This window comes from Leuciscus leuciscus (genome assembly GCF_965113295.1).
Source record: "Leuciscus leuciscus genome assembly, chromosome: 3".
NCBI lineage: Eukaryota > Metazoa > Chordata > Actinopteri > Cypriniformes > Leuciscidae > Leuciscus > Leuciscus leuciscus.
The window spans coordinates 10,370,625-10,386,840 of NC_138727.1; the positions used below are offsets into that span (position 1 = coordinate 10,370,625).

At 36.7% G+C, this 16,216-nt stretch overlaps 1 protein-coding gene and 1 long non-coding RNA gene across 4 annotated transcripts in view; one reads left to right on the plus strand and one right to left on the minus strand.

Annotated features, from left to right (window-relative positions):
- Nucleotides 1-16,216, minus strand: part of sdk1b (sidekick cell adhesion molecule 1b) — a 370,259-nt gene that overhangs the window by 73,402 nt on the left and 280,641 nt on the right. For all 3 annotated transcript variants that reach the window (XM_082163612.1, XM_082163613.1, XM_082163611.1), the window contains 8 exons: nucleotides 13,612-13,723; nucleotides 12,051-12,241; nucleotides 8,413-8,496; nucleotides 5,988-6,185; nucleotides 4,508-4,624; nucleotides 4,251-4,418; nucleotides 3,229-3,331; nucleotides 1,817-1,990 (listed from right to left, as the gene is read on the minus strand). In XM_082163612.1, coding sequence (XP_082019738.1) covers nucleotides 1,817-1,990; nucleotides 3,229-3,331; nucleotides 4,251-4,418; nucleotides 4,508-4,624; nucleotides 5,988-6,185; nucleotides 8,413-8,496; nucleotides 12,051-12,241; nucleotides 13,612-13,723 — 1,147 coding nt within the window. The remainder of the gene's footprint in view (nucleotides 1-1,816; nucleotides 1,991-3,228; nucleotides 3,332-4,250; nucleotides 4,419-4,507; nucleotides 4,625-5,987; nucleotides 6,186-8,412; nucleotides 8,497-12,050; nucleotides 12,242-13,611; nucleotides 13,724-16,216) is intronic.
- Nucleotides 1-16,216, plus strand: part of LOC309494376 — a 63,731-nt gene that overhangs the window by 33,783 nt on the left and 13,732 nt on the right. The window lies entirely within an intron of this gene.

Here is a 16,216-nt window from a genome sequence, read left to right on the forward strand (position 1 = left end):
TGAGATTAACTTGAACGCCTGTGAAATCACATTAGCATGTGAAGCATTGCCTCTCCTTCAACCGTCTGATGAGTTTTCTTTCAACAGAGTTTGCCGGCTGTATTATTAAAGGTAGGAGTATATTGTGGTGCTCTGTTATCTTAATGTGACTGTCAAAGGTATTATTGTTATTATTCAAATCGCATGTGTTTTCAATTTGTATCTCATAATCTAAATGTCAGCTGTTAGGAGTCTTTTTCTAAAGTCTGCCGAAACCCAGTTTCTCTCACAGACTAGCGTGTCTTAAATTAAATATTGCTTTATTATGAGTTCCGTTAAGTAGTACTAAAAGAATTGCATTACATTGCAGTCCTTTAAGCGCATTTGCAAATCATAGTTTATTACAGTTATGTTTTGTATGATTGATGATTTGTAATATTTCTCTTTTTTTTTTCAAGTTGAGCTCTGATTCGATTACGCAAGCTGTACTCACAATTTTTACGCAGATAAATAATTTCTTATAAAGCACAAATATTTAAGCTTGTAGGTGGATTTCCCCGAAAAGTAGCAACACAGCAGCATTTGGCTTAACCAATGGCATGAGTTTGGGATGGGATCTGCTTGGCTGACTAATGGCAGTTTTTGGGAAACCTGATCCTTCAGAAATCATTCTAATATGCTGTTTTAGTGGACAATTTTTTAAATATATATATATATATATTGTTTTTTGTTTTTTTTTGTTGTTTTTTTTTATAATCAATGTTGAAAACAGTTGTGCGACTGTATTGGAAACTGTGAACACATTTTTTGCAGGATTATTTAATGCATAAAAAGAACAGCATTTATTTAAAAACACAATTTTTTTGTAACAATTTAAGTATTTACTGACACTTTTAATCAATTTAATGCCTCCATGCTGAATACAAGTATTAAGGCCGGAACGAAACGGAAGTTGCGTTGGTCTGTTCTTCCTTATTGTGAAGTATATCCGAGTGAAACAACTTCTCAATCAAGAAAAAAATATAATGATTGTGTCCATCTGGAATTGATTGGATCGTTTGCTATTGCTGTGATCTCATGTCCTTCCTTACCCCAAGCCTTTGAACGGTACTGTATATGCAATCATGTTACTTGGTTAAGAAAGACTTATGAAGGCTTTTGACACAAAAGACAAGCTTTTAGGCCTTTTGGGTCGATTTGGTAAGTTTGTATTTTTCTGATTGTGAACAACATTTTCAAACGCATCCAATTAAACATCATTCGTGTTACTCAGTGTATTTCATCTACTTCAAAGATCGATGAGATTTCCTCTGCATCCATCCATATGACAATCTGTGGGAGCACAACATTCAGCCATCTAGAAGCAGTAATTAATATCTGAGCGCGTGTATGTGTGTGTGTTTAATTAGTTCCTGATGCCACAGAAGTTTAGCAACATTGGCTAGTCGTCAAAGGAGATGATCTTGGCCTTGGGCATCAGGCCTATCTTATTCTACTCTCCCTTTATCTTCCTCCCGCGTCCCACCACACACACACACACACACACACACACACACACACACACACACACACACACACACACACACACACACACACACACACACACACACACACACACACACAGCTGCTCCCTCCTCTGTCCTATCATTATAGCCCATTTTTGGATGGTTCTCTTGGCTTCAGAACTGCAGCTGCGATCCAAGCATCTTCCTCCTACAATAGCACCCCAATACGTATTGAGTGCACATGTACTGTACAAGTGTAGTCCCTTCAAAGCGTTTCGTATCGAACGTGGATGTTAGCAAGGATCTGTGTGTTTGTGTCTATTTTTGCTCACATGACTTCCAGTCGGGTGGTTTTGGAGTCATTTCCAGCTGGTGAGATGACCCTGCAGGTGTAATCTCCGATGTCTCCGGACCACGTCTGGCTGATGTGGAGTGAACCTTCCTTCATTGACACTCGCCCACCAGTCGACACGCTCAGCGGCTTGGTTCCTTTATTCCATGCATATCTGAGGAAAATAAGACTCTTTATGATGACTCATAATCCACCAAAAATATCACACTCCAAAGACCTGCAGAAAACACACTTAGCCTCCTGAAATAGAACAACATCAAATTCCATATCGGCTTCTCTTCCTTATGTGCTTGATAATGACCAAAACAAGGTGGATAAAGACTATATAATATGGTATATAGTAAAATAAATAAATAAATCTTTCTGACCTCAGACTTTTGAAAGGTAGAGTATGCTTAAAGCAAGATCAATTTACGTGAAATATATAAAAAAAAAAATTACAACTATAATATTTCGTGAATATTAGATATTGTGGAGCCAGGGCAGTGTCATGCAGTTTTGTAGGGTGTTCTGAATTGTTGCCAGGTTTCTGCTTACTAGCCCTAGTCTCTGTTGATGTTTCCATCCAAATTGCAAATTTAAGTTATGAAAAAAAAAAAGCTGATTGCAAACCATAAATATTGCAAAAACAAATTGTTTTGCAATAAACTAAATTGGCACTCAGTAGAAATAATAGACAGTTATGAGAGCCAATCATCTGAGCAAATTATTCAGTCATGAAACTTATTTTTGATGTGCATCTACTGTAGACATTTATATAGCATTTCCATCATAGTTTAACCACCTCAAGTACACCTTCAGATAGCTTAGAAAAGTACTCAAGTGACATGATTTAAGGTTTCATTAGCAGTAGCACCAGTGTAGCGGGATGAGTTACGTTAGAGGTATTGAGTAACAGTGAACGTGATTTCCCCCAAGTACAACATATTCCTGGATCAAGGTCTTTTTTGATTTTGGAACAACATTCCAATCAACCAATCAGATTTGAGGGACACGTTTACAGTTTATGTCAAGTTTAGGCTTACAGACAGGGTTAGGTGCTTCTACTGTACATCAGTGTTATTCACCTATTATTTCCCTCTGCATTTAGGGATAAGTTATGGGTAGGGGTAGGGTTAAGTTTAGGGGTAGGGACAGGATTTGTAAAAAAATGTCATACAGGAATTTTGTTCCAGGATCAACAAAATATATCTTACTTGGCAGTGTACACAGTGACACAATCACACTGACCTAATGATTAAGAGTGACCTAATGATTAACAGCAAGAGTAATGTTTGACTTCGCTAATTAGCCAAAACAAACCTTGCGGAGCAGAAGAAAATTGACTTATGTTTTTGAAATTAAAATGTCAAAAACATGTTCCTCAAAATGCATCTCAGCTCAAGCTCTGACCTGACGGTGACTCTGGGGTCGTGGGTTGCCGCGCAGTTCAGCACAGCGGTGGTTCCCTTAATGACACGCTGATCCTCAGGGGGTGTTGAAATAAAGGTTCGACCTGATTAATAAAATGCAGTTTAGGACAAAAATCACACCACAGTTGAATCATTACCAACATCATTATTCACAGTTCTTTTAACCCTATTAAGTAATTCCCACTGACAGCTTCATTAGCAAAACAGAATGAAATTTACAAAGCATGAACGTTCGAATATTCACACTGCGTCTCAATGACCATATAGTACGGCTAAGCAAATGAACAAATTCTCTCACACACATAACCCACTGGGTCCAATTCACTCGATTAAAGCTAATGCATGTAACGTTTTCGACATTAAAACGCTATCTTCCAGTTTAATGCTCACTGACAACTATAAGTCAGCCATTTTCTATGTTGCAAATACCGTCGCTGCGCGGCCCGACATGTCAACTTCCAACTCAACCAATGGTGTGAGTTTGGGGCAGGGCTATCTTTTTTTGTCTGAACAATGTAGACAAGGATAGTTTTTCTGACATTCCGTTTGACGCCGCCAACGGTGCATAAATTACACGTTTTAATCAGAGAGACTTCTTGCTTTCCTTTTAAGTGGCCAATCCACAAACAGCATTATTTAGGCTGGATGTCAAAAATGCTCTAAGACACTTCCACGCACCCACGCTCAAGCGTAAACCTACATCAGCATCATTAAGCATGCACAGCAAGATAAACCGAGGTCTTGGGATTTAAGGATGACACTATTCCGGTGTGAAATTACTGCAAAAGACTTAACATTTCACAAATAGTGTGCTCTGCCATGCCTTTTTCAATCAACCGAGCTAATGAATGCCGCTATTAAGCTAAACAATGACTGCTGATAAAAGGCATGTTTGTAAATTGTCTGCAATCCTGTCGGCGCTGAATTTCAAATATGCTAAATTTGTTTGTACTTTCAAGTCATTAAAAACAGCATATTATTCACAATATTACAGTTTCGTACTCAAGACTGTCAGGGCCACGGTGGCGTTGACCAGTCCCTCAGAGTTAGACGCCAAGCACGTGTAGTTCCCTGCATCGCTCGGCATTATGGGTAGTATCTGTAAGCCTCCAGACTCCAGCAGAGTGAAACGAGGTATCTGCACCGATCCGCTTGCTAACACCTGAGAACCTGCGAGAATCACAGGGGTTAGTCACGAAACTGCTGACATGTTAATCGTGTAAATGATGTGCAAACAGGAGTGAATGTAATTTACTTACCTTTCCTCCAAACAATGGCAGGTTTGGGGGCGCCAGATATCTCACAGGTGAAGACAGCTGACGCTCCGTCAGTCACAGTGATGTCAGAAGGGGGCGTGGTGAAAGATGGTGACACGCCTACCGTGAAAACAAGTGAGTCAGAAAAAGTATATTGGGCACTTAAAAATAATTTAGGCTAATTTCCATATTAGAACCACGTATACTAAATTAGGCAAGGGTGTAGAGTTACATTCAAGCTATTTTAAGGCATGTCGGATCCAAAAAAAAACAAACAAAAAATCATTTAAAAAAAAATGCTGCTCTTTTGGACAAGAATCCTGAAAAAATTTTTATCTGTCACAACTGATGTGGTAGTTAACAAAATCATGGCGATGAAGAACAAACACACAGGTATAACGGTTTCCACAGAAATATGAAGCAGCACAAAATAAAAATTTCTTGAGCACAAAATCAGCTTATTAGAATTATTTTTGAAGAAAAGTAAGCTTTGTCATCAAATGAATAAATTACATTTTAAAATATATTCAAATATAAAACCGTTATTTTAAATTGTTTTACTGTATCAATACAGTAGCATACAAGACTTTCTAATAAACATATTAATGACCTCAAACTTTTGAATGGTAGTGTAGCTTAAGAATTATTTGTTTGCAGATGGCTGGTTTCATATTTTTATATAATGAAATGAAATTCACACATTTCATGTAAGACGTAAGTGTTTAAGTATATGGGGTCAATGCTCATACATACATGCAGTATTTGGAGTGAACAAACTGCTGTTCTAAATATCACACCACTGTTATAACATCCATTATTATTCACTTGTTAATTATTTACATGATGAATGTACCTAACTTTAAAACTCTTAAACTTCAATAAAAAATGGTGTGAACTGAAATGAAGCTTGAGAGCAAAAGAGAGATGAGGATGACTAAGCGAGAGAGAGCTGGAGGTGTTGATTAAGTGCTGTGTGTGTGTGTGTGTGTGTGTGTGTGTGTCTGTGTCTGTGTGTTAAAGGTTGATCTCTCAGTAGACACTGATTAATTACACAGATCAATGAGAGGTCTCTGAACTCCCTGATCAATTCACAACCAAGAGGAAAAGAGAGCGAGATCACTGACTTTTAAAACATCCATGGCTGTATTTATGCTTCATCTTCCCATTAGCTTGAAGCAATGATTCACCCCAAAAATGAAACTCCTGTCATCAATTACTCACCCTCATGTCGTTCCAAACACATGACCTTTTTTTTTCTCTAAAAAAAATAAATAAAATATAATAATAAAAAATAAAATAAGATTTTGAAGAATTTCTTGTGTCCATACAATGAAAGCATATTTGGGCTCTCAAGCACAAAAATAAAATTCAAAATATCTACCAAAAGACAATCAGTCATGTGAGTTTGGAACAACATGCGGGTGAGTAAATGATGGCAGACCTGCATTTTTGGGTCAAATATTCCTATAACTATTTATCTTACTTGTGACGATCAAGTTGGTATGTGCCTGGATTTCTCCGGCCATGTTTTCAGCGAAGCACTGGAATATTCCAGCATCGTCCGGCTGAATTCTCCGTACTTGTAGAACCATGGAAGAAGACGTAAGTTTGTATCGAGGGTTGTTCAGTGTGGAGAGCGGGACGGCATTTTTGAACCACTCCAGCTTCGGTGTGGGAATTCCTGAATAATACATAAAGCATCACAAGGTATTTCAGCAGATATCATAATATAAATTACAACACACTACTGGTCAAAGGTTTTTAATAAATACGATTTTTAATGTTTTTGAAAGAAGTCTTTGCCATTGGTAAATTATTATTTTATCAAATATACAGTAAAACAGTAATATTATAAAATATTATTACAATTTAAAACAACTGTTTTCTATTTTTAAGTATTTTGTTCCTGTGATATAATGATTTCTGAAAGATCATGTGACACTGAAGGCTGAAGTAATGATGATGAAAATCCAGATTTGTCATCAAAGGAATAAATGACCTTTTAAAATATATTAACAAAGAAAACAGTTTTTTTTTTGTAATATTATTTCACAATATTACTGTTTTTACTGTATTTTTGATCAAATTAATGCAGCCTTGGTGAGCATAAGAGACTTCTTTCAAAAACAGTTAAAAACAAATCTTAAGTATTCCAACCTTATATACACCAAATTTGTAAGGGCTAGATTTACACAAATGCCATTTGACATTTGGTAGATGAGAAAATTATTCCCAAAGTGCGCGCATGCATGCACACACACACACACACACACACACACACACACACACACACACACACACACACACACACACACACACACACACACACACACACACACACACACACACACACACACACACACACACTGTTTGATTTATCACAAAGTTAACATTTTCATCAATAGACCGTCATCAGGGCACACTTTGGTTTAATTAATGAAAATTTAATCTAATAAATTGGCTTTGATTGATTAAACTTCCAATAAAATTTTGACATGCTTCACCGACAAAAAAGGGAGAAGATTTGGAGAGGAGGATAAGTGAGGGAGATCAAGAGAGAGGGAGTGAGAAATCAAGAAGCGAGCGCGAAAATGAATAAAACGGCAATTATATGTATTAGCAATAATTGTAAATTAAGTTCATCTGAAGGAACTCATGATATGCTCATCATGATATGCAAATTAAAGAATATATCATGGATAAATCCTGCAGCTCAACACTTTAAAAGGTCAAATAGCGTGAGTCCGCTCCACCCTGCCTCCTATGGAGGAGTCTCGGCGTCAATAGTCGTGTCACACCCATGGGATGCAAGACAAGGATGTTAAAATAAGACTGTCAAAAACAAGCTCGCTGTAATTAAATTTCTGACAGTTTATGACAAAGTGTGCACAAACTCAGCTTCACACCCTTACGGAAGTGCAAAAAGAACGAGCCGAGATTCTCAGCAAGTGTAAATTGCAGAGGTACAATCTTTGCCACAAAAAAAAAAAAGAACAAAAAAAAAGAAGGAAAACTCTCAGTAGTTTAAAAAAGTTTCATGAAGGAGAAACTGTCCAGATTTCCGTTAAATAAAGGAGAAAAATATTACACAAAAAAAAAAGTTGAGAAGAAAGAACCGTTTGAGGTCTCTCTTTATGAATTTTCCTTGTTAGAAGTCATGAAAAGTTGAACTTTTAGACACTTGCCACTTTGTTGCTGAAATGTAGGTCAGATTTACACAGCTTGTTAAAATGATTTTCTAGTTGGATTCTACTCCTCCGTTGCCCTGTGAGCCAATGATATACCTAATGTCTTTTAACTAGATCCTAACGTAGAATGAACACTGACGCCAATTAACAGCTAATACCATTAGCGTCTCGCTCGCTTTTTCTAATGTACTTGACCGCTTATTATCATTTAGTCGATTAAATAAAGATGAATTCAAATAAGGACACATTGCGGAAACGAGCAGGGGTCGATGCGGCGCGCTTGGCGAAAAGGTCAAATTTCAGAGACGACAAACGATTATGATAAAAGCACGTCTCTGGTTGACTCAGCACATAAACTAAATGACGTTCTTCCAGCAAATTGTCAGCTGAAAGCACACCGGCCACAATAAAATGAATGTGCTATAACATTGTGCAGAAATGGGAACATTATGTTTTTAAAAGACACAATCAAACAGTTGAGATTGAAAGGTAGTGCACTGGAAGTTAAGTGGCTTTTTTATTCTAGTGCTGGCAGTCTTTATACTCCTGACAATATAAAGATTATGGTTTCCAGCAGGGGATTGGTTATACAACAGCAGAGTATTTAGGACATGTATTATATGACTGTAAAGTGTTCAAACTCAGAGGTGCTGCAGTAATTTGATAGGTGCAAAACAGCTGTCTGTTTCTAGAAGGGGCGGGTCAGTGGGCGGGGCTTACCTTTGGCCTGACACTGAAGCTCCACGGTTTTCTCAACTTCCGTTAACACCGACCGCTTTGGTTTTGACGTGAAGTACGGGGACTCTGTGAAGGACACACACACACAAACATGTACAGTAAGTATAAACAACATTTGAACATTTTCTGAAGAAAATGATGCAAAAAAGTGTAAAACTCTTCATCCTTTTGGAATGTTGTTGTGAGGTGAAGGTGTTCTGGGTGGTTTCTAGTGTTCTAAGTGGTTGCTAGAGCATAGTTATGTGGATGATTAGATATTATGGGTATTTGTGGAAGACATCATGTGTGGCGTACCTCATAACTGAGGGCTTGGATTGATATTTTTACCATTTAATACCAATCGGAGTGTGTTCTAGAGTTTGCTGGCATAACAGTGGATATTCAGGAAGTGTATTTTTTGGTCATGATAAAAGAGTGAAAGTAGTGCCACACTTAGCTCATTACAATAGTAAAAAGGTTTTATATATACACATCATGTATACATAAAAAAAAAGAAAACCCTTTCATCCTCTACCCTTTTATTTCCCCCTTTATTCATGACAGAAAGAGCAAGACTCATGTTACTTTTTCCCACACCTGACATTTGTTTTTGTTTTTCTCTTTCTCTTTTTAACTCACTCCAAATGAAAGGAGACAAAGGACCCGTTAACCGTAATGCTGATAACAGCTTTTCACTTACTGAAGAATATCAAACAACCAACAACAACGGAAAAAAAAACGAATGGCATAACAATGTCACCGTTTTTCCAATTCATTCCCATCCCATTCTTCTCTCTTTCCTCTCCTCCTTTTCGTTCTTCCCGAACAAATAAGCACTTATTCAGTCTCACTGTACGTTTATGCAGATCAGGATATACATATTCAGACTGGCGCCTGGATCGGATTCAACGGCAGAAACAATAAATACCTCCTCCGTCTCAACCTCTTTTCCACTGCTGGCTGCTCTGACATGTTCACTTTATCTTTCTATAAAAGTCTCTCTGAGCCTCCAACAGCCCCAATTTATTCATCACTCCATTGGCTGCCTCATGCATATGCATGCCCCCCTTTCGCCCAATCATGTAAGGCGCACACCTGTCAGATAAGCTCATTGAAAGAATATTCGTTGCTGTTTCTAATAAGAGTGCGAGTTGAGGTATAAATATTCATAGCTCATCTTTTGGTGAAAAAGATCTTGAGGCAGAGAGTAATATTTGTGTTTTTGGAACAAAGAGCAGAGATGTTAAAGAGGCTGAAGATGTTTAAAGCCCACTGACCTTCTGAAAACATTGGAAACTGAGAGTCGTGATGTTCGGACAAAACGCCAATGACGTGACAAGAAATACTGAGAGCCAACTTGCTATTGTGTGAATGAATGTGTATAGAGACCCTTATAACTATTTTTTTCCCCCCCCCAAAAAATATATATACATTTGTCCTCCCACTTACTGAGAGATACAAAATTGGGTAACACTTTATTTCAAGGTGACGTACAGCAGTTACACTTTACTACGTGCACTTAGTATAGTAGTAAGTAACTCTATAGTAAGTACATGCAGTTAATTAATATTACTCAGTACTTATTTGAGTAAGTACAATGAAACTACATTACCTTAAAATAAAGTGTAGCCAAATATTTTAGCTAAAATGAAAACTTTAGAGCATCTACAACAGGGCTTGTGTGTTGCTAAAGGTTGCGTTTCAACTTCTGATGTAGGCGTCTGTAGATGAAAATGTCACAGAGGCAGGTCTAATTGTGATTTTGGAAATCCATTGTATTTCTGATTTCAAACGGACACTTTCCACACCCTCAGAAAGATTTCTTAATCATACCTATCCATCAAATGCTCCATCTGAGAGCTTTCTCAACAGTGTAGGTCCCCTCAAACCCTTCAGTAAATCAGTTAGATCTACTGGGGGATGTCACTTCTTCTAATAAATGTTCATGAGCAGAGAGGTGAGATATTCCCACGTTTTGATACTATAGGCATTTGCATGTGATGCTAGCAAACTTGAGTGTCATGTGGTCATTCATTTACAATACTTCAAATTCATTAACATTAGAACGAGGTTAGGAACATGACTGACGCTAGAGGTTGCGGTCTTTAGCCTTCTTGGGATCGCGCCCGCCTCCCACGCCAGAGACCACGGTTCAATTGTCATTGGGACCCAATGACAGATGGATCAAAATCCATCAAATTTTAAAAAGTGTGGAGTGAAAGCATAACTACCTTTGAATCACTCTCTCTCCTCTCCACCTAGAGCTAGTGTGTGGTGAGGGTGTACAGTAGTACATAGTAAAGCGCTATATAAATGCATCAGTCATCATTCAACTACAGCAATGCACTTCGAATAAATCAATTAATATCCATTGGTGTGGATGCTAACGTAATTTTAAGTGTAACTGATTGTTATGGTTTTCGTTTTTGGTGTGATGATCAAATTTGAAGATGTTTTAAAATTGTATTGCTGACTTGGCATATGTACAGCAATTGATATGTTTGCATGATTTATTCACTAACTTACGTACTACAATTTAATCTAAATCTATGAAAAATGTACGAACTGAAACCTCAAATACGTTGCTTGACGACCTTGCTGCACTTGCTTTCAGTCAAAAGTGTGTCATTAGAGAGCGTCAAAAGGCGGTAAAAAAGTTGTGAAAACCCCCTATATGGAGATAGTTTTGGCATGTCTTCGCAAATTACAAATTTCAAATGCACAAGGTCACTCATTTAGAATACTTAAAATGCATTAGAACAAGGATAAAACGACAACAACAACAACAAAAAAAACGAGACCCATTGACAGCTAATCAAAATCCATCTGACTTAAAATGTAGTCATGAGATCATGGCCACAGCCAGTGTTGGCTTACAAGTAACGCAAGTTATGTAATCAGAGTACTTTTTTTCAAGTAACTAGTAAAGTAACGCATTACTTTTAAATTTACAACAAAAATATCTGAGTTACTTTTTCAAATAAATAACGCAAGTTACTTTGTTTTTCCATGTATTAACAGACAGCTCTCTTCAGCAGCAGAGAGGAAAATTAGTTTGAGCTGTGCCCTCTACTGTACAGGTGTGAATTTGCTTTTCCTTCAGCCTGAGGCTTATTCATTTCACTTTTGGTGAAGTTACTGTTATTGTTTTCAGTTTTGGTCTAATGTTATACATTTCTGCTAATTTGGCTTATCTACACTGTAAAAAATCCAACTTACGTTTTGTATGACAAATTCAGTTTTTAAAGTTTATTCAACTATTTAACATGAAAAAAAGTTGAGAAAAGTTGAGATAACTCAAACACGTAAGTTAAGAAAACTCAAAAATGTCCTGCAGCTGGTTGCCTTAAACTTTTAAGTTTTCTCAACTTTTTTTTTTACAGTGTACAGTAATTGATATAAGCTTGGAAAAGTAGAGAGGAGCTGTACTTGACTAGAAATAGCCGCCCAGAGGCATTAACGATATGTCGTGACTTTGCTTTTTTTTTTAAACGTTGGTATTATACATGAAAAAGAATTGAGCTCACTGCAGTATTTAATTAAATCACAAACTCTTGCTCTCTAGGTCATTTCAGTAAAATAATACTTAAAACATCTGCCAGAACCTGCATGAAGCACGAGAGAAAGAGCAATGGTCTTACCCAGCACGGAGAGGTACGCTTTGGCCTCTGTGCTCTTCTGACTGCTGTTTCTGAGCGCAGTCTCGCACACGTACAGACCCGCGTCTGCTGAGGTGGGGTTACTGATGACCAGCCTGCGACCGAATGAGTCCACTCCTGCTGTTAGTCTCACCCCATTACGCTTCCAGAACACCTGCAGCCTGTCAAGAGATCTGCTCCGCACACACACAACACACAACACACAGCACATTAACTACCAGACTGAAATTAATACTCATGCCAAGAATTATAAAGAGCCCAGTTAGTTATGTGTTAAATATGCAAGAAAGTTCATACACTATATGGTCAAAACTATGTGGGACCCCTAATTAACAGGTGGGCTAGGCCTCGAAGAACAAATTTTGATGTTTCCAGCCAACTTTTGTGGGTTTTATATAGGGTACAATGGGGTTAATGGGGGACTTTATTCTCTTTTAAACCAATAGATGGTACCAAAATTCAGCTCAGCACTTTTCTAAACTACTGCTTTTTTTATCAAATATACAATAAAAAAAGTTATATTGTGAAATATAATTATTATTAAAACTTTCAAACTAACAGTTTTTTTTTTATATATATATATATATTGTAAAATGTAATTTACTTCAGTGATGCAACAAATTGAGAAAAAAAGTGACAGCAAAAATGTATAATGATTCAAATATTTCTATTTCATTTAAATGTTGAATAAAATAATCTTTTGTACTAAAGAATCACCAAAGAATCCTTAGAAATGTATCATGGCTCCTAAAAAATTATTAAACAGCCCAACTGTTTTCAACATTTATCATAATAAGAAATGATTCTTGAGCAGCAAATCAGCATAATAGAAAGATTTATGAAGGATCATGTGACACTGAAGACTGGAGTAATGATGCTGAATATATGCTGCAGGAATACATAACATTTTGAATTACATTAAAATAGAAACATTTGTTTTCAGCTGTCATAATATTTCACAATATTACAATTTTACTGTATTTTTGATCAAATAAATGCAGCCATGGTGAGGAGGAGAAACTCAAAAAAGTATCAACTCCAACCTTTTGCTAGTGTACTCAAATATGAACAAAATTCACTATTAGAAGATATACACATTTAAAATGGACAGTCTCTTTCAGGAAAACAAATAAAAAATATTGATGACTCATTCTGCATTACACAATGTTTTGATCGATCAAATGCTCTCTAGAATAAGAACCACCTTCAACCAACATGTAAGTGGCAAATCAAGGTTTGTGGCATATCTTGGCTGTGATGAAAGCTAAAGGCTATAGGGAGGCTCATTTAAAAAAATTGATTTTCCTTTATTATTAATATATGAAGTTAACACCTACATTTCAACAGAAAATATGCCCACACAGGAAAGAAACCTGAGTTTGGCTTCATTAAGTTGAAACAAATGCATAACAGAGTCAAAGTCATCAAGTTTTATTGTAAGAAATGTGAAATGACAGATACAATCACAATTTTGACTGATGTAAATGACATCACCACGGTGATGGATAATAAAAAAACAATATAACAATGACAAACATCCCACCTCGCATTAGCGACGCACTCAAAAGTAGCCTCACTCGCCCCGGCAACCACTGATGTGTTCTTAGGTGCAATCACTATCACCGGGGCAACCAATTCAGCGGGGGCAATAACGTCTGAGATGGAGAAAGGGAAAAGAATGGTAAAAAAGAGATAGAGAAAGAGAGAGAGAGAGGGCTGATTATTGGCACAATCAATCAGGTTAATAGACTGAGCATCATGGGGGAGATAAGGTTTTGTGATGAGGTGCTAAGTTTTTTTTTTTTCTTTCTTTCTTTCTTCTTTTTATCCTCTCTCTGAATCAATTCGTTCTTTGAAAAATAATACATGCAGAGGAAAGTCAAATGACTATCCATGGCTGACAGATGATAGAGGAGGGAAAGAAAGAGCGGGAGACGGAGAAAGATATGAGTGGCAAAAATGACATGTGATTGCGTCGTTAAAGGAATAGTTCACCCAAAAATGAAAATTATGTAATTTACTCGTCCTCATGTCATTCCGTGCAATTACTATGAATGGGAACTGGAGCTTTCAAGCGCAAAAAGAGTTGCACATATGACTCATGTGATGTTTTTCAGAAAATTATTCTATATGAGTCATACATACAGTGTATTCCTTGGCACATTCATGAGAGAACTCGTGATGTTTGATTCATAAAGTAATCGTTCTATTAAGATCTATCCAATGAATCGGTTGATCCAGTTTCTAGAACCAATCTGAACTCATGCATGAATCGGTTCCTGAGATAAACTCACTGATTCGGCCGTATCGGCTAAATGGAGGAGGAGATTAATTATGAACATAAATTTGGGTCTGGTTGCTCACTTAGAGATATCGCATGGCTTAATGAGACTTTGAACATAGTGTTTGAGTCACAGTTTTATACTTTTATTCTATACGAGTCATGTATGGTGTATTCCTTGGCACATTCATGAGGGAACTTGAGATGGCTGATTTGAACATTCTGTTGACTATAAGTAACTTTGCATATACTTGTCAACTTATTCTAATCCTAACCCTACCAGTCTACTAATACTCTACTAATACTCTAATGAGAGTTATGTAGGTGCAATGTTATAGACAACCGATTTTCAATTAATCTGTTGGTTCAGTTCACAGAATCAATTTGAATTCATGCATGAATCGGTTCTTGAGTTCAACTCACTGACTCAGTGATTCGGTCACATCGACTTAATGGAGGAGGAGATTATTTATGAATTTTATGAAGTTTCTCACTTAGAGCTATCGGGGTCATGAGACTTGGAATATGGCATTTGAGCCATACAGTTTTATACTTTTATGGTACTTTTAAAAGCAGCATAAAATAGTTATTTATACAAGTCATACAGTGTATTCCTTGGCACAGTCATGAGAGATCTCATGATGTTTTATTCATAAGCAAATTGTTCTATTAAGATCTTTTCAATTAATCAGTTGATCCAGTTCACAGAACTTGAATTCATTCATTAATCAGTTCTTTAAGTTCAACTCATTGACTAAATGGCGAAGATTATCTATAAACTTATATTTGGGCTGTTTCTCACTTAAAGCCATGGCATGGCTTTATAAGAATTGGAATATTTAGTGTATGAGTCATTCAGTTTTAAACTTTTTATGACACTTTTATGGTACTTTTGTACTTCCTTTTTAATGTTTGAAAACTCCAGTCTCCATTCATTGTAATTTGATCTTCAAATGTGAAGAAATAAAAGATGGAATGAGTAAATAATGACAGAATTTTCCTTTTATACAAATGATTCCTTTAAGACTCAAAGAGAAAGGTGAGAACATGCACCTCAGATGAAAACCAGCCTACCATGATAGATAAACTGGCACACAGATGCAAACACACACACACACACACACATGCTTTGATCTGATCTTTGATCAGTGACTGGAAAGGTGTAATGCATTCTCACATCCTCCAAACACAGCAGTGATAGATGCTCTAACTTTTGTAATCTCAGAAGGAATGTATGTAATTTATGCATTCATCTCACTGTACCTCATCATTCAAAAAAGATGACAAACAAACCACAAAAAAAAAAAAAACCTAGCAGAAATCTGCAAGCAGAAAATGAAATACAGAAGATTGGAGCGAGCGAATGGAATTGAACAGGAAAAGTCAATAAGAAGAGGAACAAGATATATAGGAGTGCTACTTCTGAAAAGTCGAATGCTATTTCAGAATCGTAGCTGTGTATGTGCACTCTAAATGTAGCCAGTATGTGTTAAACTATGGCACCTTGGATATTATTACTTTGCATGAAACCTGATTTGCATAGACTGGCACATTCTAAATTTATATACAGTGCCAAGGACTCAAAGCAAAACATTGATGCATATGGTGTTAAATAGTTTCCAATTTTGTTCTACTGATGTATGCAGAATATCAGTGCTCAGAGTGATTTACACATCCCATGTTGGTCCTGGAACAACAATTCTTTCAAACAATCTGTGCACTATGATTTAAGGTAGGGATGCACTGATATTAATATTCTGGCTGATACGATGAGTCGAAAATAATTCTATCTATCTATCTATCTATCTATCTATCTATCTATCTATCTATCTATCTATCTATCTATCTATCTATCTATCTATCTATC